At 42.5% G+C, this 25,625-nt stretch overlaps 1 protein-coding gene across 1 annotated transcript in view; it reads left to right on the forward strand.

Moving 5' to 3' along the window:
• The window catches only part of CHRM3 (cholinergic receptor muscarinic 3), a 225,324-nt gene extending 199,965 nt beyond the window's left edge, over window positions 1-25,359 (forward strand). Inside the window, exon 2 of the mRNA XM_057737589.1 lies at window positions 23,568-25,359. Coding sequence (XP_057593572.1) covers window positions 23,587-25,359 — 1,773 coding nt within the window. The 5' untranslated portion in view covers window positions 23,568-23,586. The remainder of the gene's footprint in view (window positions 1-23,567) is intronic.
• The last annotated feature ends 266 nt before the right edge of the window (window positions 25,360-25,625 follow it).

Here is a 25,625-nt window from a genome sequence, read left to right on the forward strand (position 1 = left end):
TTTCTGTTCTGCAACTTTTTATCTCTATATGAATGGAATTTTAAATGTCAGAGCCTTGAGAATGTGCTCCTCTGTGTATTTCAGGGTATAGGCAACATTCTTTTACAAGAGATGTAGAGCCTGCATGACTAAGCACAGGCAACAGAGCACAAAGGTTAGAGCTAAAGGAATAGATTCAATACGGAGTCAGGTTTGCTCTCTGTTACCCTGACTTATGATGGTTCGACTTAGGATTTTTCAACTTTACAATGGTGTGAAAAGCAACACATGTTAGTAGAAACCGTACTTCAAATTTTGAAATTTGATCTTTTCCTTGGCTAGTGATATATGGTAAAAATACTATCCTGTGATGCCAGGAGGGGGCAGCTGCAGCTCCCAGTCAGCCATCTGATCACAGGGGTCAACCCCTGATACACTTACAACCATTCGGTACCCAGACAACCATCCTGTTTTTCACTTTCAGTACAATATTCAGTAACTTGCATGATATATTCAACACTTTATCAAATAGCCTTTGTGTTCAGTGATTTTGCCCAACTGTAAGGTAAGGTAAGTGTTCTGAGCACGTTTAAGGCTAGGCTAAGCTATGATGTTTGGTAGGTTAGGTGTATTAAACGCTTTTTTGTTTTAGGATATTTTCAATTTACAACGGGTTTATCAGGGCTTAATCCCACCGTAAGTTGAGGAAGATCTGTACATCTCCATCACTTTTAGCTTGTGCAGACTGGTTTAACTAGACTACACCACTGATGGAGAACAACAAAGTACCTCAGCATCTCCACGGCAGCTGGTGACCAGGAGCCAGTCCATTCACTTCAGCAGGTGCTCATGGGGTGGTGTTTCAGCCTTCAGTCCTGGGCCGAAATACTCTGAGACTATGTCAAAAATTTAACCAGTTCTAAATGACAGCCCCTCCAGAGGACATCAAGCATAATGAGGGAGGTTAAGTATGAAAAAGACAGTCATTAGGAGTTAGGGGTTGACATGCACATACTGCTGTATTTAACATAGATAATGAACAAGGACCTGCTGTAGAGCACAGGGAACTCTGCTCAGTATTCTGTGATAACCTACATGGGAAAAGAATTTGAAAAAAAAGATACATGTAAAAGTGAATCACTTTGCTCTACACCTGAAACTAATACAACATTGTTAATCAACTATACTCCAATATAAAATAAAAAATTTTAAAAAGAAAAAGACAACCGAAGAGTATAACTTTCAATTCTGGAAGGGCCTCACCCTATTTAGCCTTGAATTCTCTTACGAACCATTTCCAGGTTCATGTATCACAGAGAAAGAAGAATCAAATGTGTTGAATCTTAAACTAGCGATGTCTGAGCACAGCAGTAATCACGTGGCTAATGCCGATTCCGAGAGGACCCCCCTGTAGGGCAGGCTAAACAGAGGAGTGCTTTTGTGTCAGATACACACAGTAATCCCAGCACTGAACTTGACTAGCCCTAGTCCAGTGACCCTGAGGCAGATTCTTAAACCCTCTGAGCCTCAGTTTCCTCAAACATAAAATACTAAGAATATCCACCTTATAGAGTTATTATGAGAATTTACCCTAATGAATATGTATATATATATTCTGAATATATATAATTAATATATGTATGCCATATAGAGAGCAGCACATTACATATATATATGTGTGTGTGTGCCACTTATGAAAGCATATTTTATATATATATATACACACACACACATATACATACACACACTTTATATGGAGTGGTACATTATATACACGGCATTTATGGAGGCATATTATGTATATTATGTATATGTATATATATACACCTTATATAGAGTGGCATCTTATATATGTGGCATTTATGGAGGCATTATATATATACAGATACATATACACACACACCTTATGTATATATACACACACCTTATATGGAGTGGTACATTATATACGTGGCATTTATGGAGGCATATTTTGTATATTATATATATGTATATATACACACCTTATATAGAGTGGCACCTTATATATGTGGCATTTATGGAGACATTATATATATATATATATATACACACACACACATACATATATACATACACACCTTATATGGAGTGGCACATTATATATATGGCATTTATGGAGGTATATTATGTATATTAGATATATGTATAATGTGTCTATATATATATGGAGTGGCACATTGTATATATGGCATTTATGAGGTATATTATGTATATTAGATATATATATAATATGTGTATATATATATGGAGTGGCACATATATATATGGCATTTATGGAGGCATATTATGTGTATTATATATATGTATATATATACACCTTATATAGAGTGGCATCTTATATATGTGGCATTTATGGAGGCATTTTATATATATATATATATATACACATACATATATACACACACACACACCCCTTATATTATATACATACACACACACCTTATATTATATATATACACACACCCCTTATATGGAGTGGCACATTATATATACGGCATTTATGGAGGTATATTATGTATATTAGATACATGTATAATATGTATATATATATGGAGTGGCACATTGTATATACGGCATTTATGCAGGTATATTATGTATATTAGATACATGTATAATATGTGTCTATATATATATGGAGTGGCACATTGTATATACGGCGTTTTTGGAGGCATATTATATATATGCCATATATGGAATGGCACATAGTAAGCACCCAATGAATGACAGGTATTATCAGTTACTACAGAATTGGTCGTGTCGGAGACCATGTTGTAGACCCTGAGATGTATCGGTTCAGCAATACGCACAGCACTTTGCAACATGCAGTGCAATCTCCAGTATGAGTGTGGTGTCCGTGCTGAATCACATCGATCATGAAGGCCTTAAAATCACTTGAGTCTGGGGGCTGGCAATTGCTAAAAGAATTCCTTCGGTGAATTGTGGCTGCCCCATTGTGGTACATTCATTCTATGAAGCGTTTGATGCATGTTATCAACAGACGCAGCTAATAATAACATTTACCGCAGGTGGAGACTTTGTATCTCAGCCACTGAATTAGATGCTTTTCATATATTATCTCAGGGAAGAGAGAGACAGGCGTCACCTCCAGGGTGAAGTCATCTGCCCAGGTAACTTACGTGGACATGGGTAGTTTGCCGTCAAGTGTGTCTGGCTGGCTGGGTTGTATATGCATGTGAGCCCAGTTCCTTGACCCCGGGGAGCTTATAGGCAGGTGGTGAGAAATGCTTCTGAGCTCATCAGGGCAAAGTACTCTCATGTCAAGGTTTTGGGGCGAGGCCCAGACAGCCAGTATTATCGCTCAGAGGAGGTATAGATTCCTTCTGAAAGTAATTCCAGGCACCAAACCACAACAGTCAATCTGAAGTTATTTTTTGTTTGTTTTCATTCATAAACCACAGTATAATTTCTTCTTTTCTGCCTGGATAAATGTTTTCATTTTGTTGATTTCACACTTTCAGTGTTTACCTTAATTCATGCTCCTTTCGCATTTTACATAAGGATTCGCACAGTTTCTTTGGACTAGCTCAACTTTCTTCCTTGGCCTCTTTGTTTGTCATCCCATGGAGCCAGAATTAATAGTGATGTGAGCTTTAGTTTCCATTTGGGTTCAGGAAATTCAAAACAGGAGATCTTTGTTTTCCCATATTTAATTATACAGGCCGTGCCAAAATATACATTTTATTATTATTTTATTTCAATTCTCACAGTTTCTGTTCTCACTGTTTCATCTTAAGAGATAGGTAGTACTTTCAATAAAATAGTCTCCTTTTTTATATTTGTATATCATATTTAAAGAATTTAATGTCCATTTTATTTCTTAATCAAAAACTGCCAATGCCCTTGGAGTTTAGTGTTTTAAGAGTAGTTTAAGCTCTGATCCATCTTATGCTTCATCAGAGTGCTTTCATATTTATTCATTTGTTTGACTTTCTACACAATTTTGTGATGTGAGCTAGGTAGTCAATGGATAGCTCTTTTAAACACTGATAAATGGAGGCTGGGCCTTTAACTCCTTCTAAAATTACAGTAGAGCTTGTGGGGGAAATGAGTCTAGATACCCACTGTTTTATTTTTTGGAGTGTCTTAGGGATTCGTATTGGCTGCTCTTCACTATTTCACTTCAAAGAAAGAATCTTCAGCAAACACAGCATCACACACTTTCCTGCCCTGAAAATTCTATTTGAGTCAAGAACATGATGTGCCAATAGATGAATCCCCAAGAGTCCCTCTTTATGTTTTTGAGCTCATTTTAAAGTACGTGTGACGTAGATGTATTTGCACTGAATGAGAAAGATGCCCATGATATATTGTGAAATGAGAAAAAGCAAGATAGGGAACATAATATACATTGTTTGGGAGCAAACTTTGGGGTCAGATTGCCTTGCTTCACATCTTAATTCTGCAACTGAGGAGCTGTGTGACCTGGCTCAGTCACTTAACCTCTCTGTGCCTCCATTTTCTCATCTGGACATTAAATAAAAGACTTAACTCACAGGGTTGTTGTGCAGATTAAAAGACTTAATGTGTGCAAACAAAGAGAACAGTGCCTGGCATATAGTGAGTGCTTAAAAACACATGTAATTTTGCAAAAAAAAAAAAAATGTTTGTGAAGGACATACACATTTAACGAATATTTACTAAGTAAACTGTTACCAGTGGTTGCTTCTAGGGCATGGAAATGACAGAGGCAAGGGCAAGAGGACTGAATTTCTGCTTTATACACTTAGGTACTGTTTGGAAATTTTGCTTGTTCATGACAAATCCGCTACTAGGGGAGAGGTTAGGAATAGACTCGGAGCCAGCACACCTGCCTCTTACAATTAGTTGTGTGTGGACCCAGGGCAGGTCTCTTAACTATTTGCTGTACCAGTTTCCTCAGCTTCAAGGGGAAAGCCTAATAGTCCCCACATCACATGCTTAAAAAGTGTTAACAAAGGCACATCACTTAGAAAAGCACCTGGCTCCCTAAGGACAGATGCTATCACCATAGCAGAAAGGAAACAGCAAGAGCAAAACCTGCATCCTCCTGAGGTCATCATGATGTTTGCCCTCAAAGTCATTAACAAGAACTTAGAAAGCGTGTCCCTGGAAGGACAGAAGAGATCAAAATAAAATTGTGGCGTCTTGTTTTCATTTCCCGAGTTTTCTATCCTTCCCACGATGCTTTTTTTTTTAATTGAAGTATAGTTGATTTACAATGTCGTGTTAGTTTCCCACAATGCTTTTAAATCTCTTAGCCATGCATAAAATTCTTTGCTGAGTATCTAACACCATCTTGCTAGGGTTCCCCCTCCGCCCCACCCCGATGACTGGTAGGGCTTTCCCACTTTGTATCTCGTCTCCTTCTCCCCATCCTCCAATGTGTCTTCTTCTTTAGTAGAATTCATTTTGATCTTCAGGGCTTTCTGTTAAGAGACATCATGATTACTATGTCTTTCTCTTTCCTGATTTGCTTTTATAAGAAAAAATGAGTATTTGTTAATAAAATCATACGTATCAAACATCCATCCGCTAAACATGTTATCTTTGAGGACCACTTTATTTTAATCACAGTTAAGTGTTCTAAAAAAAAAAGTCTTGGAAACTTAAAAAAAAAAGAAGAAGAAAAGAAAAAGTAAGCCTTTGGTACTGTCCCCAGAGATTTATAACCTAATAGTAAAATGAAAATACATATGTACACAAAGGAATGTTTCAGATATTTAAAAGCAAGGAATGCCACAGGTGGCTGCCAGTGCAAGCAGTCACTTCACCGTGGCCACCTTGCTAGCATATTCCAGGGAAATAGGAGAGCAGGGGGCGGGGCACAACCTTTAAAAGAATGCCATAGCCATAGGACATGACAAACATTAGTTAGAATCAGCTAGGTCCAGGATAGCAGAATATTCAACTTACAGTGGACCTTGAGCCTCCATCCACACTCATTGCAATACATTAGCTAAATGACACACCCACCAGCACCGCGGCAGTTCTGAGGGTGACCATAAAGAGTCTGAAAGTGGGCGGTGCCCAATTCCTGGAAATCCCCACCCCTTCAGAAGAAGAATTGGAATAATCCTCCCACTCATTAGCCTATGAAATCACCCAGCCCATAAAAACTAACCACGCCATGTTTATCCCAAGACTTCTCACCCTCTGAGATGGCCCACACTCTGTCTGTGGAGTATGTTATTCTCTAGATAAACCCACTTCTTACCTATTGCTTTGACTCTCACTGAATTCTTTCTGCGATGAGACATCAAGAACTTCAGATTCTCTGGGACCATATTGGCGAAGCCAGCCAGGAGGATTCGGTAAGCCTCAGCCTCTTGCCTCCCTTGGGCTTGAGAGGCACTACCTTACTTCCCGCCCTTACTCTCTCTCTCATACGAGGTGCTTCCTCGTCAGCCATCTCCCCACCCCTTCTTATAGTCTGTCTCATTTTCCGACCTATTGTCGCAAAAATGGCACAGGACCAGCAGTTAAAATCCATCGCGGTGTTCACCAAGAAAGAGAAGTCACCTGTGAGAGGATAAGTGGTTCGTGGAGCGAACTAGAGAAGATGCTAGGTCTGTCCGCCCACCTCAAGGCAGTTTCCACGCAGTGATTTCAGGCACACAGTTAAAAGCATAACACCACCTCCTCCCTGTGGCTACCCTCACAGGCTTATTATTGTTCCACCTATGCCTAACGATCCTTGTCTCAGCTCTGCATCCCTACCTCACTCTTACTTTCCACTCTTACCTCCTGCCTTACTCTGCTGGAAATGGGGAAGAAAATCTGCCAGGCATTTTCCAACCCTGCAACTAGGTCTTCCACTTCTTACAGTTACATATGCACAGGGCATGTCAGGGAAAATTTCCAGCCATCCTCACAGGCAGCTAGGGACCCGAAACATAGGATCTCTGCCTTCTGGGTTTGCCTTATCCACCATTTAATTAACTGTTGTATAAAAATACGAAACAGGCTTACTTAGAGTTTGTGCCATGGTTAGAGCAGCTGCAGTCCCTTTAGGAGCTCCCTTGTGTGGTAGGTGGTCTGTGCGCATACCCCGAGGTGTTAGAAGAAGGATGATCCCGCACCACGTGGTTGGGACTCAGGTGGTGGGACCACCTTTCATCACACGCCTCCTCGTGTTTGGCCGGGCCCCTCCAGGGTCTGCCCTGATGGCACCCCTTACCCCAAGCTGTCACAGCAGGACTCAAGCTGGATGGGTGGCACGCTTGGCCACGCCCTGGCAATGACCCGCATTTGCTGTGCTTGCCTCCCCGGAGTTGCGTGATTGGGCGTCCTTCCAGGGTTGCACAGCCCTCCATTCCCCTAACTACAGTCATGGTGTCGCCACCTCAGCTGCCATATCTATCCATGCACCCACCCCCACTGCCCACTGGCCAGAGCACTTGTGGGAAGGAGGGAGAAGGAGGATGGCACCAAGGCCCCAGGGGTGCTGCCCACAAAAAGGAAGGGCAAAGAGAGGGTTTTTTTTCTTTTTCACAGACCATCTCCCTTCATGGCCAGTGCCTGTTTTCCGAAACTTACCATCTTTTCAGAGAAAAAGGCTAGGACTTAAATAGGTCTTAGGCCCATGAGGATGTCTGTTCCAGGGGAACATATCCTGGAACACAGGGATTAATCTACAGAATCTATAGAGAAAGCTTCAGGACGGTCACTCATCCTGGGTACTGCAGACACCGGAATATGACACTGGCCCCAGGATGCTGAGGCCAGCAGGACTGCCACCTAAGGGAGTAGCTGACACCCATTGTGGATAAAGTCAGTGGGACTAGGTGGACAGGGACGCCTGGAACCACTCCTGTCTTAGGGAACCCCTATGGGACCTCCTAATGCTAGTGCACCTCTCTGGTACAGGAAAATCCTCTCCCTAAAGGAATGATAGGAAGCACCTCCTCCATCCCCAAGGACTGATCCTTCAGGTGCATTCTGAGTCACTGAGACAAGTTTTCTCTAGATACTTTAAAACAAAAAAAGCTCATTTTCTTTTGTGACGAAGTCTGGCCACAATATAAATTTGAGGATGATGAGGCCTGGCCAGAAAATGGGAGCCTCAACTCTAATACTATAATACTAGACATCTTTTACAAAAGGCAGGGGAAATGGACAGAAGTTCTTTATGTTCATCCTTTTATGGCTCTAAGAGAGAACCCAGAGCTATGCAAGTCCTGTGTTAGGGAACCTTGCCAGCTGGGATCCATTTGGGCTATGCAAAATCCCTCTCTAGTGGCATCCCTGGAAGAACAGGAGCCCCAGATGGAAGACCCAAGCCCCAACACTCTTCCACCATCTTCAGCCTCTCCCCTGCCATATAAGCCTCTTTACCCTTCCCTACCAGAAATGCAGCCAGAGCCTCTTTGCCTCCTTCAGGAAGTAGTAGTGTTCCCAGTGAATCTGAGGTTCTTGCTGTCTTGTCGCAGAAAGAATTCAGTGAGAGACAAAGTTAGAGGTACAAAGAGAATTTATTTAGAGAGTAACACACACCACAGACAGAGAGTGGGCCATCTTGGAAGGTGAGAGGCCTTGGGAGAAACATGTGGTTAGTTTTTATGGGCTGGGTGATTTCATAGGCTAATGAGTGGGAGGATTGTTCCAATTATTTCGGGGAGGGGGGTAGATTTCCAGGAATTGGCCCCAGCCCACTTTTTGGCCTTTTGTGGTTAGCCTCAGAACTGCCATGGCCCTGGTGGGTGTGTCATTTAGTTAATGTATTACAATGAGCATATACTGAGGCTCACTGTCCACTGGAAGTTGACTTGTCCACCACCTTTGACCTAGTTGGTTCTAACCAGTTTTTGTCATGTCCTATGGCTGTGTCATTCTGTTAAAAGTTGTGCCTTGCCCTCTTCCCTACTGTTTCATTCCCGCCTCAGAGATTTTACATCCATGTTCTTATGGGAAGCAGAGGGGTGGCAGTCCATCTTCTGTAACTGCTTTAAGGCTGAGTAAGGTCATCGACACTGCCTATCAAGGAGTAAAAATCTCTAGGTGCCTGATCTAGGGGACCCAGAGGCAGGACAACTCCTTGTTTTGAGACAGGATGGGCTGGAGTCCTCGCATAGCCATCATCTTGATGTGGAACTGTGTAACTGTTTCCATAGCCTTTCTATGGATCTTCTTGATGATGAAATACTTTTTGTAACAGCATCAGAGTACAAAAATATCTGTCAATGACAAAAGACTTAAAAGGCATGATTAAACATCTGATTACAGTGTAATAAATAAAGAAACTTGGCTATAATAACCAGAATTACGAACGATTACATTTAACTTAACATACCAAATAATCCTAGTTAAATATTTTCTTTGGGATACCTCAGGGGGGCCCTAGAGCACCCCAAAGTTAGCTGGAAATCAGAGGAACTTTAATTAAAATTTGATATTTGGGAAGTTTGTCAGAAAGTTTTAAAACACTTGGTCTAATAAGATCATAGGTCACTATGAGACAATATTTATTTCTCAACCAAAGTTGCAAGAGACCTGAAAAGCAAATACAAATCACTTAAAGACAAAGAAATTCACACAATCTGTTGTCAAAGGCAACATTTCAAGAATACTTTGGAGGGAGAAACCAAATCCAGTCTTGTCCTAGCCCATTCCCAACAAAATCCATTTACCCAACTAGAGTTAATCCAGTCTTAGAAAATCCTGATCATGTACAACTCTTCTCCAGGTCCACTTTCCACAAACCTTTCATCACTTTCTGTATCCATCACTTTATTTTTACATCTAGGAACAGCCAGCTGTAAGTCAGACCTACTTCCTTTTCCCTTAATAAAATGCAATCCCATTCCTCATACTTTCTTTTTTTTTTTTTTAATTTTATTTTTTTTGGGGGTACACCAGGTTCAATCAACTGTTTTTATACACATATCCCCGTATTCTCTCCCTTCCTTGACGCCCCCCCCCTCGAGTCCCCCCCACCCTCCCTGCCCCAGTCCTCTAAGGCATCTTCCATCCTCGAGTTGGACTCCCTTTGTTATACAACAACTTCCCACTGACTATTTTACAGTTGGTAGTATATATATGTCTGTGCTACTCTCTCGCTTCGTCCTCATACTTTCTTTACTGAAAGCATGCATCCTACTTTTCTTAAAAGTTTTTTTTCCACTTCAAGTTACTTTTCTTGCTAACAGATTTGCAACAGATATACAGTAATAATGCTTTATTTGACCTCTAGTAAACGTAGGTACAACAGAAGCACTATACTTAACATTGATGGCTCTAAAGACATGTCTGTATTAATCAGACCAACAAGCTTAAGCCACCTTTAATACCAGATATCAGTTTAGTATTGAATATTTCCCAGCTGACGTGAACGTGAAATTCATTCTGGCCAGTTTTATATTTCTGAGTATTTATATAAGCACTTAATTTTTTTAAAGTCAATTAAGTAGAACTCTTTTATGAATTAATTTTGGTAATACCATACATCTACAATACACATAGATACATACAGACACACAAACAGAGAGACCTCATAGTTCTCATCTCAAAATTTCAGCCCTGAGTCAGGAACAACAACATAAAACCCATCAGTTACAAGGGTTGGATTCAAATTAGGCTTCTGGCAGATGGAATAAATCAAGGTAACTTGTCTAGATGGCTAAACCCTTTTTACTAATGTTTACAGAAAAGACACTTAGGATTTCTACTTATCCTTGACAAGTCTAGTGCTAAATTACTTTACCCTCTTTTGCAAAATTTGCATTCTAAAAAGATGGCAGAGATAAGCATTCCTGAGAAGACCAGATAGGATTGGAGTATTACAAGGAAATTGCCATGTTTAATGAGTTTTGAGATCAGGAGCTGGAGGCTTCATCAAGCCTCTTGTTTTATGGGGTATTGGTGCTTAGAAAGGAAGTGATTAGTTTCCTTTAAGGTGATTTTTATAGGAGTGACAAACTTTGTTTTACCTGGGATTCCCTGATCCCAGACCTGTGGATCTATAAGTTTCTCAATTTCTGGGGGAATATTTTGGGTTGGATTGTCCATGTCTTGTATAATACATAGTCCAGCCAAAGAGACTCCTTGGCTTTGGTCTTCAGAGAGAGTAAGAGTTGCCCCCAAGGCTGAGAGAAAATTCCTTCCCAATAATGGGCTGGGACATTCAGGCATGACAAGAAGCTTATGAGTTATAAGAGTCTTTCCCCAGGCACAAGCTAGAGGGCTGGTGAAATGTTTAGCTTTGGTCTTCCTTTGACCGCAGCAATAGAGCAGGTTTCATGGGCAAGGGGCCCAGTGTGAGATGTCAGGACAAAGTAGGTGGCTCCTGTGTCCACTAGAAACTGGAGAAGCGTACCTGCCACATCACTGGTCTCTCGCAGTTCTTCCTGTGTGACAATGACTGTCTTCTCAAGAGCCTTCCCATCAATCAACCACTGCCATGACTGGTGTGGGGGAATTTCCTTGCTCCCTTCAGAGCTGGGGGCATTCCCTCCTCCGGTGGCCCACCTTCTTACAGCGTGGGCATGGCGTCTTGGGTGTAGGTTGGGACCTGTTTCCTGGGCATTCCTTCCTGTAGTGTTTGGGGCTCCCACAGCTAAAAAGGGCTCCCTTTCCTGGCAGAGGTCTTCTGGGAGTACTTTTGGGGTGACTAGGAGGTGGGTTAGGCCTTGTCCTAATGGCTGCCAAGAGCCTAGCCTGTAGTCATTCCTTTCTTATGTCATGGTGTTCCTTCCTTTCCTTCTCAGCCTGGTCTCTATTGTTAAAGATACTGAAGGCCATGTCAATAAAAGGTTGAAAGGCATTTGGGGCCCCACGGCAAGCTTTTGAAGCTTCCTATGGATGTCAGGGGCTGATTGGCTAATGAAGTGGGTTGGAAATACTATGTGTCCCTCAAAAGTATCTGGGTCTACATTCATAAAGTTTTTGAGGGTATCTGTTATTTTGATACCAGTTGGGCCTGCTGGGTTTTCATCTTGACCTTGAGTCATCTCTTTAACCATATCATAGTTAACAGGGTTAATTATGCATCCTTTTATCCCTTCAGTGAGGTAGAGGATCATGTGATCCCTGTTAGTGATTCCAGGCTGGCCTGGCCAATAGTTCCAGTTGGGATCTATTAGAGGCACTGCTGTCAGGCCCACAGAATATCGATGTAGTTGGGCAATGTGAAGCCTGTGCCCAAATACGGGCCTTTTCCTCACTAGTGCTGCAGTGGGAAAGGACAGTATCTACATCCTTCCAGGTGAGGTCAAAGGAAAAAGTCAGTGCCTAGAATTCTTTGGTGAACCATCTAGGGTCCTCCGAGAATTTGCCCAAATGGGTGCAGCGTTGGTTAAGGTCAGACAAGGGTAAAGGGGTATGGACTCTGGTAATTCCCTGAAGCCCACCTACTGAAACAGGAAGGAAGGGGACAGGGCACAACCTTTAAAAGAATGACATAGCCATAGGACATGAACTGGTTAGAACCAACTAGGTCCAAGATGGCGGACAAGTTGACTTCCAGTGGACAGTGAGCCTCATATACGCTCACTGTAATACATTAGCTAAATGACACACATACCAGCGCCATGGCAGTTCTGAGGCTAACCACGAAAGGCCAAAAAGTGGGCCAGGGCCCAATTCCTGGAAAACTCCACCCCTTCCCTGAAATAATTGGAATAATCCTTGCACTCATTAGCCTATGAAATCACCCAGCCCTTAAAAACTAACCATGCTATGTTTCTCCCAAGGCCTCTCACCTTCTGAGATGGCCCACTGTCTGTCTGTGGAGTGTGTTATTCTCTAGATAAATCCAGTTCTTACCTATCAGTTTGTCTCTCACTGAATTCTTTCTGTGACGAGACAGCAAGAACCTCAAATTCACCAGGAAGACCAGGGACCCAAGTTCTGGGTACGAGGATGAAGCAGGAGAGGAAGGGTCTCCCACTTATAAAACATCTATTGAGTGATGGCAGTTGTATCAGAAGCTTCACCTGTTATCTCACTGAATCTGCTTAGCAACCATACAGTATTAACATTATTCTTAATTTCCTGGTGTGGAGACTAAGGGTTTCAGAGCTTTTGTAACTAACCACAGACAGCACACAGCTGGGTAAACAGTGAGCTAGGACTCCAACCCAGGCTACCACCTTGCAGGACTCCTAGTGCCGTTGGGGTATGTGACACATGTTAAGGGTGTGAGATCCAGAGTACGTTCAGGGGCAGTGAAGAGCAATTACACAATTTGTGTATTATGTGATGCTTGTTTTGCCAGGAAACTCTTGTGTTTGTATTGTGCTGACTACCAGATGAAACTTCGAAGAGAGGGTGTGGTTACTTGAGATCCCATCTCTCTTTCTCTGAGGTGGAAGAGGCTGACACTGCCCCTGGCCAATGGCCTGGTGATCAAGGGAAGACTCCTCTTTCCCAGCCTCACCTTCTTCCAGTCTTTAAAGATGGATTCCACCAAACTCTCTTTCCTCTGCTCAGCCCTAGCCAAATGCCGCCATCTCTGAGGTCACTTTGAGAACCCCAGAGTAGTTTCTCAGCCTTCCCTACAGCTGAAGCCCCCAGCCCGCTGCGAATACAATGTCTCGTTCTGCCTTCCTGCCGCCTTTACCTTCTCCAAGTTTATCTCCTTGAGCCCTCATCAGTTCTCATCCAAAGTATAATGATGTTAATCTCAGTGATGCTGGGGTGGAGACAGTACTTTTGGGTCTACGCTGGGAAAGAAATTGTGCTAGATGTCAGAGTACAGGGTTGAGTAGCAGAAGATGCTCTCTTCGGTGCAGTGAGGGAGACAAGTTGAAACGCTGTGCGCTCAGATGGGAGGATGTGCAGGGCGTGCAGGACTCCTGGGCAGTGGACTTTGCATAGGCTGTGTCCTCCCTTCAGAATGCTATGTTCTCTTTTTCCTTCCTGGGAACTTGGAGTTATATTCCTCAAGCTCACAAAACAGCCTCACCTTTCTCCTTCAATTGTAGTGATTTTGCTTAGTTGATGGTGTCTCTCAGGGGTTCCTAGACGGCAAGAACTCTGTCACCCTCATAAGGCTTGCAATAAGCACTGAGATGCACTGTCTGTCTGAAATAGTGATTGGGGAGCTGGATAAATGAATGTGAGATTCATCCTTGATGGGGGGTGGGAGGGGGTAGGGAGGAGAGTGTGACTTCCAGAGAAATTAAATGTGAGCTGATTCTGGAAGAGTATGCCAGGTATGTGAGTGCCAGGACATTTTTCAGATTTTCATGGCAAATGGAATGTTGCAACATTTTCTGAATCTCTACTCTCTTTATACTGGAGTTTCTCAACTTCAGCACAGTTGACCTCTTGGGCTGGATAATTCTCTATCGTAGAGACTTATCTGGTGCCTCATAGGATGTTTATCAGCATCCCTGGCCTCAACTTACTAGATGCCAGTAGCACGTTCTCCCCAAACTGTGACAAGAAATGTCCCCAGACATTGCCAAATGGAGGCAGTCACCCTGGGTTGAGACCCCAACCCAAAAAGTGTTGTGTACTCAACAAATGTCAGCTCTTGTTAGCCTGGAAAAATACCTATCTATAAAATCAAACAGTCCTAGAAAATTATTCAGTTAGTCTTACCATTCTTGAGAAACTGCCATGGACCCGTCAGACTATACTGAGTGCTTTCTATATCTTCTATCCAATCCTCAAGTATGATAATCCTCATTTTATAGATGAGGAAGCAGGATCAGAGGGCTCTGACAATTTGCCCACGTGGCAGGATCGGTATGTTTCTGACCCTAATGCATGGTTGCAGGGCTTACTACACTGTTTTTCTTCGTGTCTCCCACTTACTTCTACTTACTTTGCAAACAGACAGTCTTCTGTAGATGCGTGAATTGGGCAGGGGGTGTGGGGAATGCATGTAGGCTGAAGTTTAAAAGGAAATCAGATATATGGACTATGTGCAGATACACAAATAAATACCCTGCTAAATATGGACCTTGAAAAAAATCATAACTACTCTAACTTAAAGTAACCATAAGACATCAAAATCAAGCCAAAAGAAACTTCTTCCCAGGTGTCCTTTCAGCATGTAAATGGAGATGTAGGAAATATTTAGCCCAAGTGACTGTTTTCACTAAAAGATTTCCAATCGCGGAACTATTTCTACAATTATATTAGTCCTAATAGCATTACAAAAGCACGGTCTTCAAAATAAAAAACAGTGGATTTGCAGAATATTGAAACCGTACTGAGTCTGTCTTAGGTCATAAAGGTTTGCAGTGGAACAGAATCCAGCCGCACTCTGACCCTCTTTCTCCCTCATTAGAGGACTGCAGGCGGAGTGCGTGGACTCTTGTGGGAAAGTGGACTTAAAAAGCTGCTTCATCCCTGTTTTCCATGTCTTGTCATTTCTCTAGAAATTCTAATAACACAGGTTTTAGGCTTGGGAGTGCTCAGGCAGATAATCATGAGTCCCATTTAGGCTTTTGTTTTTGAGGTAAAACCGTGTTATTTCAGTAGCAACTCCTCTGCCTAGGCAGCGCTGATGCAATTACTTTTCCAAGCATCCTTCATTTTTTTGTTGTCAAATTGAATAAAAGCTATGAAAGGCGGCGACCAAGGGAGGCAGCACGACGCATCCACGTTTTGAAAACAAGCTTTGTCCTTTTTACATGGAATTCTATTCCAGTTTTGGCTTCTGGGTTGTTCCGTTTGCACCAGGAGCCGTTTGCACCATATTAGGGCACATCTGTCCTCCCTGCAGCTTGAAATGAATAACACGAGCTAAGTTCACAAAGTTTGATTCTGACTGTGCGCGTCGGGAAAGGTTGGATGCCCTTTAAAGACATGTTTGATTGCCGAGCGTGTGCTGACCCTGTTTGATATCCTCCGCGGGCTGCATGACTGAGCTAAGCTGAAGCTTCCCCGCCACCAGCCCTGGAAGCAGGCGGCGCTTTGGCGCCGGCGGCAGAGGTGGTTCTCCGAGTCCGCTCTGCCACCTAGTGGTCGGCGCGGGCATTTCCTGTGCCGGACCGCGCTCGCTCTGGAAAAACTCATTCCAGCTGTTGAATGCTGTGATGAATTATGACAGAAAGCAGAGACGCTCTTAGCAGAGAAGGCAGTCCAAGAGGGACCCGAAACAAGCCCTGCAACATGATGCATACCAGATTTCGAATATGGAAGAAGCACTAAATAATTGGTCTTAGAAAAAAGCGTGATTGTGAATTGCAAGATATTGTTTCTTTTTTCGCCTCTGGCCCTTCATGATTAAAATAGTAATAATAATAGAGGTGGAATTCATTTAGATGTCTATTTTTAAAGTTACACATTTTCACTCAGTTCAGGAGGTTTTAAAAATTGAGAACCCCCAGTCCTTTTTTCAGAATAGGATGCTAAGATGGCTTAGAGAAAATAAAGTGAGGTTGTCTCCTTGGAATTCATCATAAAAAAAGGCTTCAGATTTATATTGGCCTTTTAGGATTCTCTAAGAACTTTCACGTGCATTTTCATATCAGGTATTTAAACATGTTTAATTTTAAAAGTTTATCTATATATTTTACAGATTTATAACCCCAGAAAAATTTTATTCCATAGCTAGGGGGAAGGGAGTTAATTTCTCATGACTGTCCTTCACTTTCCTCTAAACTTAGTACTCTCAAGTTGTTCTTTCGTATTTTCTCTTTCACGTTCTCATTTTAAATTTTAACAAAAGATGCCAAACCATCCACTGCAATGGTTTTCAAACATTGTTGAATGTGACCCACAGTACAAAATACACTTCATATCATGGCTATGTGTTGAATGTGTGTGTGTGCGTGCACATGTGCTAAACAGAACTTTTATGAAACAATACTATTGTCATTATGTGGTTCGTGCTCTGATATGTCCTATTTGATTCTGTTTCTTTTCTTTTCTTTTTTATTCTCATGCTGACCCACTAATTGGCTCCTGACTTACGTTTTGAAAAACAAAGTGAATCAATTCTTTTTGTGCTCCTAGATGGAATGCAGTGAAAACGGTCTGGAAATATACTCATTCAAAGTTGAAATCAATACTGTATAGTACAGGGAATTCTACTCAATACTCTGTAATAATCTACATGGGAAAGGAATCTGAAAAAGAATAGATATATGTATATGTATAACTAAATCACTTTGCTGCACACCTGAAACACATTACTCCAATATAAAATAAAAAAATTTTAAATACTAAAAACAAGAGATGAAATCAAGAACCATCCTATACATGCAGAATTGTAACTAACCCGCATGGAAGGATCACCCTCCTCCCAGAACCCAGGAGGGCTCTCGAAGGTGCTGGTCTCGCCTGCTGGCAGGATCGTGTTCAGTTCTGAGCTCCTTGCCTAGGGTCTGGGGCCTGGGGCCTGGACCACTTCAATAGCAACGCCCTGAATGTCCAGCGACCCCACAGTTTCCAGCTCCCCCCGATGGGATGGGAACCTGCTGTAAATCCCAGAGCAGATCCAGAGCCTGCCCCCACCCCCTTCTGCCCCTACCTGATAACCCCAGTTGCCCTTACACAGGCTGCATTCCTAGAACTCCTGCCTGGAGCCACTTATAAAGTATTAAGGTCAGTAGGCTTACAGGTCTCTCTGTTCCTATCACCTGTTTCTTCCCGAGCATTAAAAAGCAACATTTCCCTTAGTTCTCCTCACTCACATAAGTCACTTCGATGAACATCAGCCATGAACTCCTTGACTCAAAATATACTAACTGTACAGCATATAGGCTGTTGAGTCACAATGAGGAAAAGCACATGGAGCATAGAAGTGACATCCTCGTCTCAGAAAAAGCACCTTAAACAAAAGACATTTAGTCCAGGTTTATCGTTGTTTCATTTGGGTCTCACCTAGAACCCCTGATTCTTAGGAAGTCACATATTACTTATGAAACAATAGCTATACCGGAAGAAAGGTGTTGAGTGACTGTGCTATGTCTAATAAGGACTTCTAGATATTTTTTATTGAAGTCCTTATGAACTTTTGATCAGGTTCTTCTGATGTCCTGCTGTGTACCAACAAGACATCAATCGTCCAGCCTCCAGAGCGGGAGGATGCTTTTTATGCGATGAATCTGGCACAGTGGCCTGGTGCCCAGAGAGAAGGTTATGGAAAATGTCTCAGGTACAGCGACCTGAGTGAAGGTTGGGGGAGGGAGATCTTTTATATTTTCCTAATGTTTAGGCCACTACACCATCCCTCGATGCTCAAAGATAGTGTGTTTACTGCTTAAAAGACTTTAAAGCTGTGTCTCTACTAGAGTATTTAATGATCAACTGACCATATATACATAGACTTATTTTTGAGCTTTCAGTCTGGTTACATTAGTCTGTATTTAGGCAAGTAGAGGCATATCTTTTTTTACTGCACTTAGCTTTACTGCTTTTCACAGGGTATTGCATTTTTAATAAATTGAAAGCTTGTAGCAACCCTGCATCAAGCAAGTCTTGTCAGTGCCATTTTTCCAACAGCCTTATTTTTTTAACTGAAGTATGCACATTGTTTTTTCAGGCATAGTGCTAGTGCACACAGTATCTGAAACTTTTAAGTGTTATTAGATATTGAATTAATGTTGAGTTATAAAAAGAACAACGGCCACTGATGAGTATGCCAAAGAATTCAGGTCAAAGATCACCAGACAGTTTGTGATTCACAGCTTTTCTAATGGTGAGTCAAGATACACCTAGACGCCAGGAACACCAGGGCTGGTATTTAATGAACCCAATATAGAAAGCTGGTCCTAACTGTAGGTGTCTTTCCTTAGTTCTGGTTTCTTTTATATTCTGTATTCCAACAAAGCATAATTGGACTGGAGTATTGTACAACTTGGGGTGCTCTCACTGTTCACAGAAATGAACTGAAAGAGAGAATTGATCTCAGGCTTATTTCCAAAATTCCTACTTATATTCTTCACTGCTATCAGTCAACTAAGCAAAATAAGTTGATATTGAATTTGTACAAGCATAATGTGTTATTTGCAGGGAGGGACTTGACATTGCCTAAAAAACCATGTGCTGTTTAAGATTATGTTATCCGCGTTCTGTATCTCATCTAAGCTGTAAGTCCATGGAAGGCAGCCTTGACTTATTGAATTCAGTGGCACCAGTCTTAACCACTTCAGGCTAGTAGTGGTTCAGTGAGAAGTGCTGATGTTGCTGATGACAGTTATGTTAATAAGGACCCTTTCAGGTGCTGGTGACATAACCTTTCCAGGAAGCAAAGGAAATGGTTGGCTTACTTAACTGGCAAGTTCAAGGAGGCAGAGTTGACTTCAGGAACGGCTAGATCCAGGTTTGAGAGGCCAGATCCAGGTTTGAGAGGCCAGGATGGTCATACTGTCTCTGTTCCCCTACATTCCCTCCCCTCTCTCTCCTTCCGCCACATCTCTCCTCTATGTTTGCTTGTTCCACAGATTTTTCCATGTGGGTATAAATACAGTCACCAGCACCCAGGAAGCCCAAGGGACAGAGAATTACCCTCTCTTTCCAGCATCCACATCAATTCCCCAGATTTACTCTTACTGCTCCTGTTTGCGTGTTCTTCAAGCCCATTACTGAGGTAGAGGTGTCAGAACCACGTGATCAATGCCCATCCAGAAATACATGCTGTAGATGACAGGCCGTTTCCAAAAGAATGGCTGAAGGAAGGGCAAATAACAGACATCCACTGCATGGCATTGATAAAAAGAAAAAAAAAAGATGAAAGAAGACTGATGTGTTATCAGCACACATAAAAAGCACTGGGATTATTAGCCATTGTATTTATTTGTAATAAAATCAGCATGGCCTAAGTAATAAAACTGGATCCACAGAATGTGATCAATTCCATACGACGTGAGAGCAGAGACCTCGGAAGCATTTGCAAAGGTGCTGTAGAAGGTAACGTGAGGTTCAGAGCACACCAGTGGCTGGGGTGGGGAGGGAGTAGGGGGAAGCGAGGAATGTAAAATGTAAAAGCTCCTTGTCCGAGCTTTAGCTGCTGTGTCCAGGAAGCTTTGGAGTGAAAGGCGGTGGGAAGATAAAAGCTGTTCAGAGAGCACAAACCTTCCTTGACTTACGCTAGGGTTGCTCCTGATAAACCCATTGTAAGCTGAAAATGCATTTAATACACCTAAACCTACCAAACATCATAGCTGAGCCTACCCTGTCTTACACATACTCAGGGCACTCACATTAGCCTACAGTTGGGCAAAACCATCTCACGCAAAGCCTATTTGATAATGAAGTGTTGAGAATCTCATGTTCCTTTGTTGAATACTGTACTGAAAGTGAAAACCAGAATGGTTGTCTGGGTCCAGAATGGTTGTTAGTGTATCAGTGATTTACCCTCATGGTCGTGTGGCCGACAGACCTGTGGCTCTCTGCCACTGCCCAGCATCACAAGAGAGTATGGTAACTTGTATCACTCCCTGGAGAAGAGACCTAAATTCAAAGTATGATTTCCACTGGAACGCATATCACTTTTGCATCATTGTAAAGCTGAAAAATCTTAAGTCTAAACATCATTAAGCTGGAGAGTGTATATAAAAAAATTAGTGAGGATAAAAAAGTAATAATAAAAAATTAGCAAGGGCGTGGTGCAGGAAAAAGAGAAATGTATGAATAAGGGTGATAATGCAAAGAAGAAAAAAGTTATTCTTATCTGGACATAAGTAGTGGAGGACATCGGAGAACCATCCTAGACCCCCTAGTAGAAGAGTGGTTGTTAACCTCAGAGGAAGGACACTGAGCAGAGGTGTCTCACTAAAGACAAGGCTGACCTCACTCATATATGTAGTTGCAGCTGTGATGGGGAAGATTTCAAGGCAAACACCTTTAGAACTATGGTGAACTAGGATCTGGGTGGAGAGGAGAGAGCAGATAGACTTTCCATATATGTACGTTGGAAGAAACCATAAATGCAACTGAGTACCCCAAACAGCACGTAGCACTTTCTAAACATGGACATCCCCTCCCTGAGAGGAAATTGGAGATATAGGTGAACTGACAACACCTGCTAAAACCCAGAGAAGAAAGAAGGAGTGAAGAAGGAAAAGTGTACCAATTACCTATAATTGGAAATTAGTGCATTGGAGATTTCATCTGTGGGAAAATAGTGATGGATTATACAGGAGTTCTTTAACTATTCTTCTCTGTAATAGAATAATATATTATAATATTTAAACTATTTCCAATTTTTTCCTATTGCAAATACTGCTGAAGGGAATACATGTAAGTGTATGTATGTATGTAAATATATGTGTATGCTTATGTATATCCAACTGTCAGTGTATGTACACATGAACACAATACGTATATACTACACGTGCACACTTTAAAATATTCTTCAATTACACTTTAAAGAGGTGTATAATGAGTTTTCACCAGTTGGAAGGGACTAGTTGTATGGATGACCTGGTGCTAAGGCAGAGGAATATCACAGTTAAACAAGGAGATGGGAGGCTCAGATTATCTGGGCGTGAATCTCTGCCTCAACTCTCACTCGTTAGCTTCAATCTTTGGACACTTTACTTAACCCTCTGGGTCTCAATTCCCTGTTAAAATGATGTTATTTTAAGGATTAAATGAGATAGTGCATATGGTGATTTGCAAAATGTATACCACGTAGCAAGTGTCTGCTAAATACTCTCTTCTGTCATTTATTATTGTGCTAAATTGAGCTCTGAGCATCTTAGCTGCCAAAGCAAAGTGAGTTCACTCTTCAGTAAAAAGAATAATAAAATAGCAGACACTACACTTATGTAGCACGTACTACCTGCAGGCTCTGATCTAAGTACTTTACATGTATTTAAACATTTTGTTGAGGGACAAAGTTTCTTTGCTTATTGTTGTGTGCGAAGTTGAATTTATTCCATCATGCAGAACATTTCATTCCCATTTTTCAATGAGGAAACTGGGACTGAAAGAGGTTAAGTAATACCCAAGATCACACCCTTAGGAAGGGATTGAACTAAGATCTGAACCTATGCCTCTGGGACTCCAAAATCTTCCTACTGCACCCTAAGCTCTTTCCAAAAGGCAGTGCGTGAATCTGACTGCACTCCTTTGAGCCAGACCCTGACCTGCAATACCTAAAGGCTTGATTTAGGACTCAGTGTGCATGTGGACACATAGTTGCATTGTAAGAGCTTTCAGTGGAACATTCTAACCAAGAGCTGAAACACAGCAGAAGTGTTCTCAATAGATTTTTGCTGTCATTCTCAAATCTTGAATTCTTAGAATGACACTCATTGAGGAATGATTTACTGAATGAAGTCCACAGAGGTTGGTGGTGTGAGGATCCCTGAGTCAGCTGTGTCCTGGAAGTACAACCCTGGGGGTCTGAGAGGCTGGAGCTGGTCTCAACCAAGGCTTTCCATGACAGCATGGAGGATCTTACTAGCCATGCATAACAATTCTTGGTTATTTATTTTGGTAACATGTATTTGAAAGAACTAACTGCAAAAGTGATACAAATGAACTTACTTACAAAACAGAAAAAGACTCACAGACTTCAAAACCAAATTTATGGTTACCAAAGGGGAAATGTGGCGGGGGGCAGGGGATAAATTAGGAGTTTGGGATTAACATATATGCACCACTATATATAAATTATATAATCAACAAGGATCTACTGTATAGCACAGGAAACTCTGCTCAATATTCTGTAACAACCTTTATGGGAAAAGAATCTGAAAAAGAATGAATACATGTATGTATATAACTGAATCACTGTGCACCTGAAACTAACACAACATTGTAAATCAGCTATACTCCAGTATAAAATAAAAAATTAAACTTAAAAACAGAACTAATTGCAGTTTTGCAACTAGTTATATGCAAACGTGTGTGGTTCTAAAATGCTTGTTCATAACTAGAGATAACATATCTAAATACAAGAAATATTCAAAACTGGTTTGGTCAGTTCAGAACAGTCTGGTCAAGGTTCTGCGTGTTATCAGGCTTCCTCGTACACTGTTCCCAGCCACTACAAGGAACTAATACATTACTTTCTCTGTGTGTTAAAGAGATAATATGATGTGAAGGGATTTATGCTTATTTCTCCCTCTTGCTCCAAGTTGCTGTTCCTTATTCCAGTGAGGCTTACATGGCTGGGATTGCTTTAAAGTTGCTTATGCCTGAAGCCTGGGAGAGCTAAATGCCCAGGTGAATAAAATGCAAATGAATAAGATCAATTTCTCACGTAGCGTAATGATAAAGCTATGCTGGATGAGTATCATGTATGCACCTACTATTTTCCCCCTAGTTTTCAAAGTAAGAGAAAGAAGGAAGATTTTGTTTGATAACAACATCATGTGGAGATATATGTGATCTGCATTTGGAAAGGTGGAGAATGTGGAGAAAAAGCACAATGTTCAGTGCATGCCACCAGCTGATGCTACTGCCTCGAGCAAATCTGCCAGTCCTGTGCGCCTCACCTTTATTTAATTTATTTATTTTTATCAAAATAAAGCTGACAATGCCTCACCTTTAAAATAAGAGAAGGAACTGGATGTGCTGGCCTCTCTAAGGTTCACCTATAATTTTGGTCCTGTTGTCCAGTGATAGGTCTTCCATGTCTTTTAAAGGGTGCGATGCAAAGAACAAATCCTATGAAGGCAGAAATGGTGCTGACTCCATCTTTTCTTTTCTCTCCCCAGACTATGTCAGAGAGTCACCATGACCTTGCACAATAACAATACAACCTCACCTTTGTTTCCGAACATCAGCTCTTCCTGGATTCATGGCCCTTCAGATGCAGGGCTGCCCCCAGGAACGGTTACTCATTTTGGCAGCTACAACATTTCTCGGGCAGCTGGGAATTTCTCCTCTCCAAATGGCACCACCAGTGACCCTCTGGGAGGTCATACCATCTGGCAAGTGGTCTTCATTGCATTCTTGACGGGCGTCCTGGCCTTGGTGACCATCATCGGCAACATCCTGGTGATAGTGGCGTTCAAGGTCAACAAGCAGCTGAAGACAGTCAACAACTACTTCCTCTTAAGCCTGGCCTGTGCTGACCTGATTATCGGGGTCATTTCCATGAATCTGTTTACTACCTACATCATCATGAACCGATGGGCTTTAGGGAACTTGGCCTGTGACCTCTGGCTTTCCATTGACTACGTGGCTAGCAATGCCTCCGTCATGAATCTCCTGGTCATTAGCTTTGACAGGTACTTTTCTATCACAAGGCCGCTCACGTACCGAGCCAAACGAACAACAAAGCGAGCTGGTGTGATGATAGGTCTGGCTTGGGTCATCTCCTTCGTCCTTTGGGCGCCTGCCATCTTGTTCTGGCAATACTTTGTTGGCAAGAGAACAGTGCCTCCAGGGGAGTGTTTCATCCAGTTCCTCAGTGAGCCCACCATCACTTTCGGCACGGCCATCGCTGCCTTTTATATGCCTGTCACCATTATGACTATTTTATACTGGAGGATCTATAAGGAAACTGAAAAACGTACCAAAGAGCTTGCTGGGCTGCAGGCCTCTGGGACAGAAGCAGAGGCAGAGAACTTTGTCCATCCCACGGGTAGTTCTCGAAGCTGCAGCAGCTACGAGCTTCAACAGCAAAGCATGAAACGCCCAGCCAGGAGGAAGTATGGACGCTGCCACTTCTGGTTCACGACCAAGAGCTGGAAGCCCAGCGCCGAGCAGATGGACCAAGACCACAGCAGCAGCGACAGCTGGAATAACAACGACGCAGCTGCCTCCCTGGAAAACTCCGCCTCCTCCGATGAGGAGGACATTGGCTCAGAGACGCGAGCCATCTACTCCATCGTGCTCAAGCTCCCAGGTCACAGCACCATCCTCAACTCCACCAAATTACCCTCGTCAGACAACCTGCAGGTGCCGGAGGAGGAGCTGGGGACAGTGGGCTTGGAGACGAAGGCCAGCAAACTGCAGGCCCAGAAGAGCATGGACGGTGGGGGCAGTTTTCAGAAAAGCTTCTCGGAGCTTCCCATCCAGTTAGAGTCCGCCGTGGACACAGCCAAGGCCTCTGACGGCAACCCCTCAGTGGGCAAGACCACGGCCACTCTACCTCTGTCCTTTAAGGAAGCTACTCTGGCCAAGAGGTTTGCTCTGAAGACCAGAAGCCAGATCACTAAGCGGAAACGGATGTCCCTCGTCAAGGAGAAGAAAGCGGCCCAGACACTCAGTGCCATCTTGCTTGCCTTCATCATCACCTGGACCCCCTACAATATTATGGTTCTGGTGAACACCTTCTGTGACAGCTGCATCCCCAAAACCTATTGGAATCTGGGCTACTGGCTGTGCTACATCAACAGCACCGTGAACCCCGTGTGCTATGCCCTGTGCAACAAGACATTCAGAACCACTTTCAAGATGCTGCTTCTGTGCCAGTGTGACAAAAGGAAGAGACGCAAACAGCAGTACCAGCAAAGACAGTCGGTCCTTTTCCACAAGCGGGTGCCCGAGCAGGCCTTGTAGGACGACGTGTTGCCAACAGCCGTCACCAAACGCTCGCATCAACCCACAGACCTTAGGAGGGAGTGAGGCGACGGTGGGGGTGATCTCTGGCGCTGATAAAAAAAAAATGTCTTTATCACCCAGATGTGAAAGAAGCTGCCTGTTTACCAATCCATTAAGTAAACCCATTTTCATATCGAAAGTCCCATACCACTGCAGCCAAAAATAAATAAATCAGCATACTCCTGAATATAAAGAAATTTATTCTGAAATAGACGTTGTTTTTT

Source organism: Hippopotamus amphibius, chromosome 5 (genome assembly GCF_030028045.1).
Source record: "Hippopotamus amphibius kiboko isolate mHipAmp2 chromosome 5, mHipAmp2.hap2, whole genome shotgun sequence".
In the NCBI taxonomy this organism is placed as follows: domain Eukaryota; kingdom Metazoa; phylum Chordata; class Mammalia; order Artiodactyla; family Hippopotamidae; genus Hippopotamus; species Hippopotamus amphibius.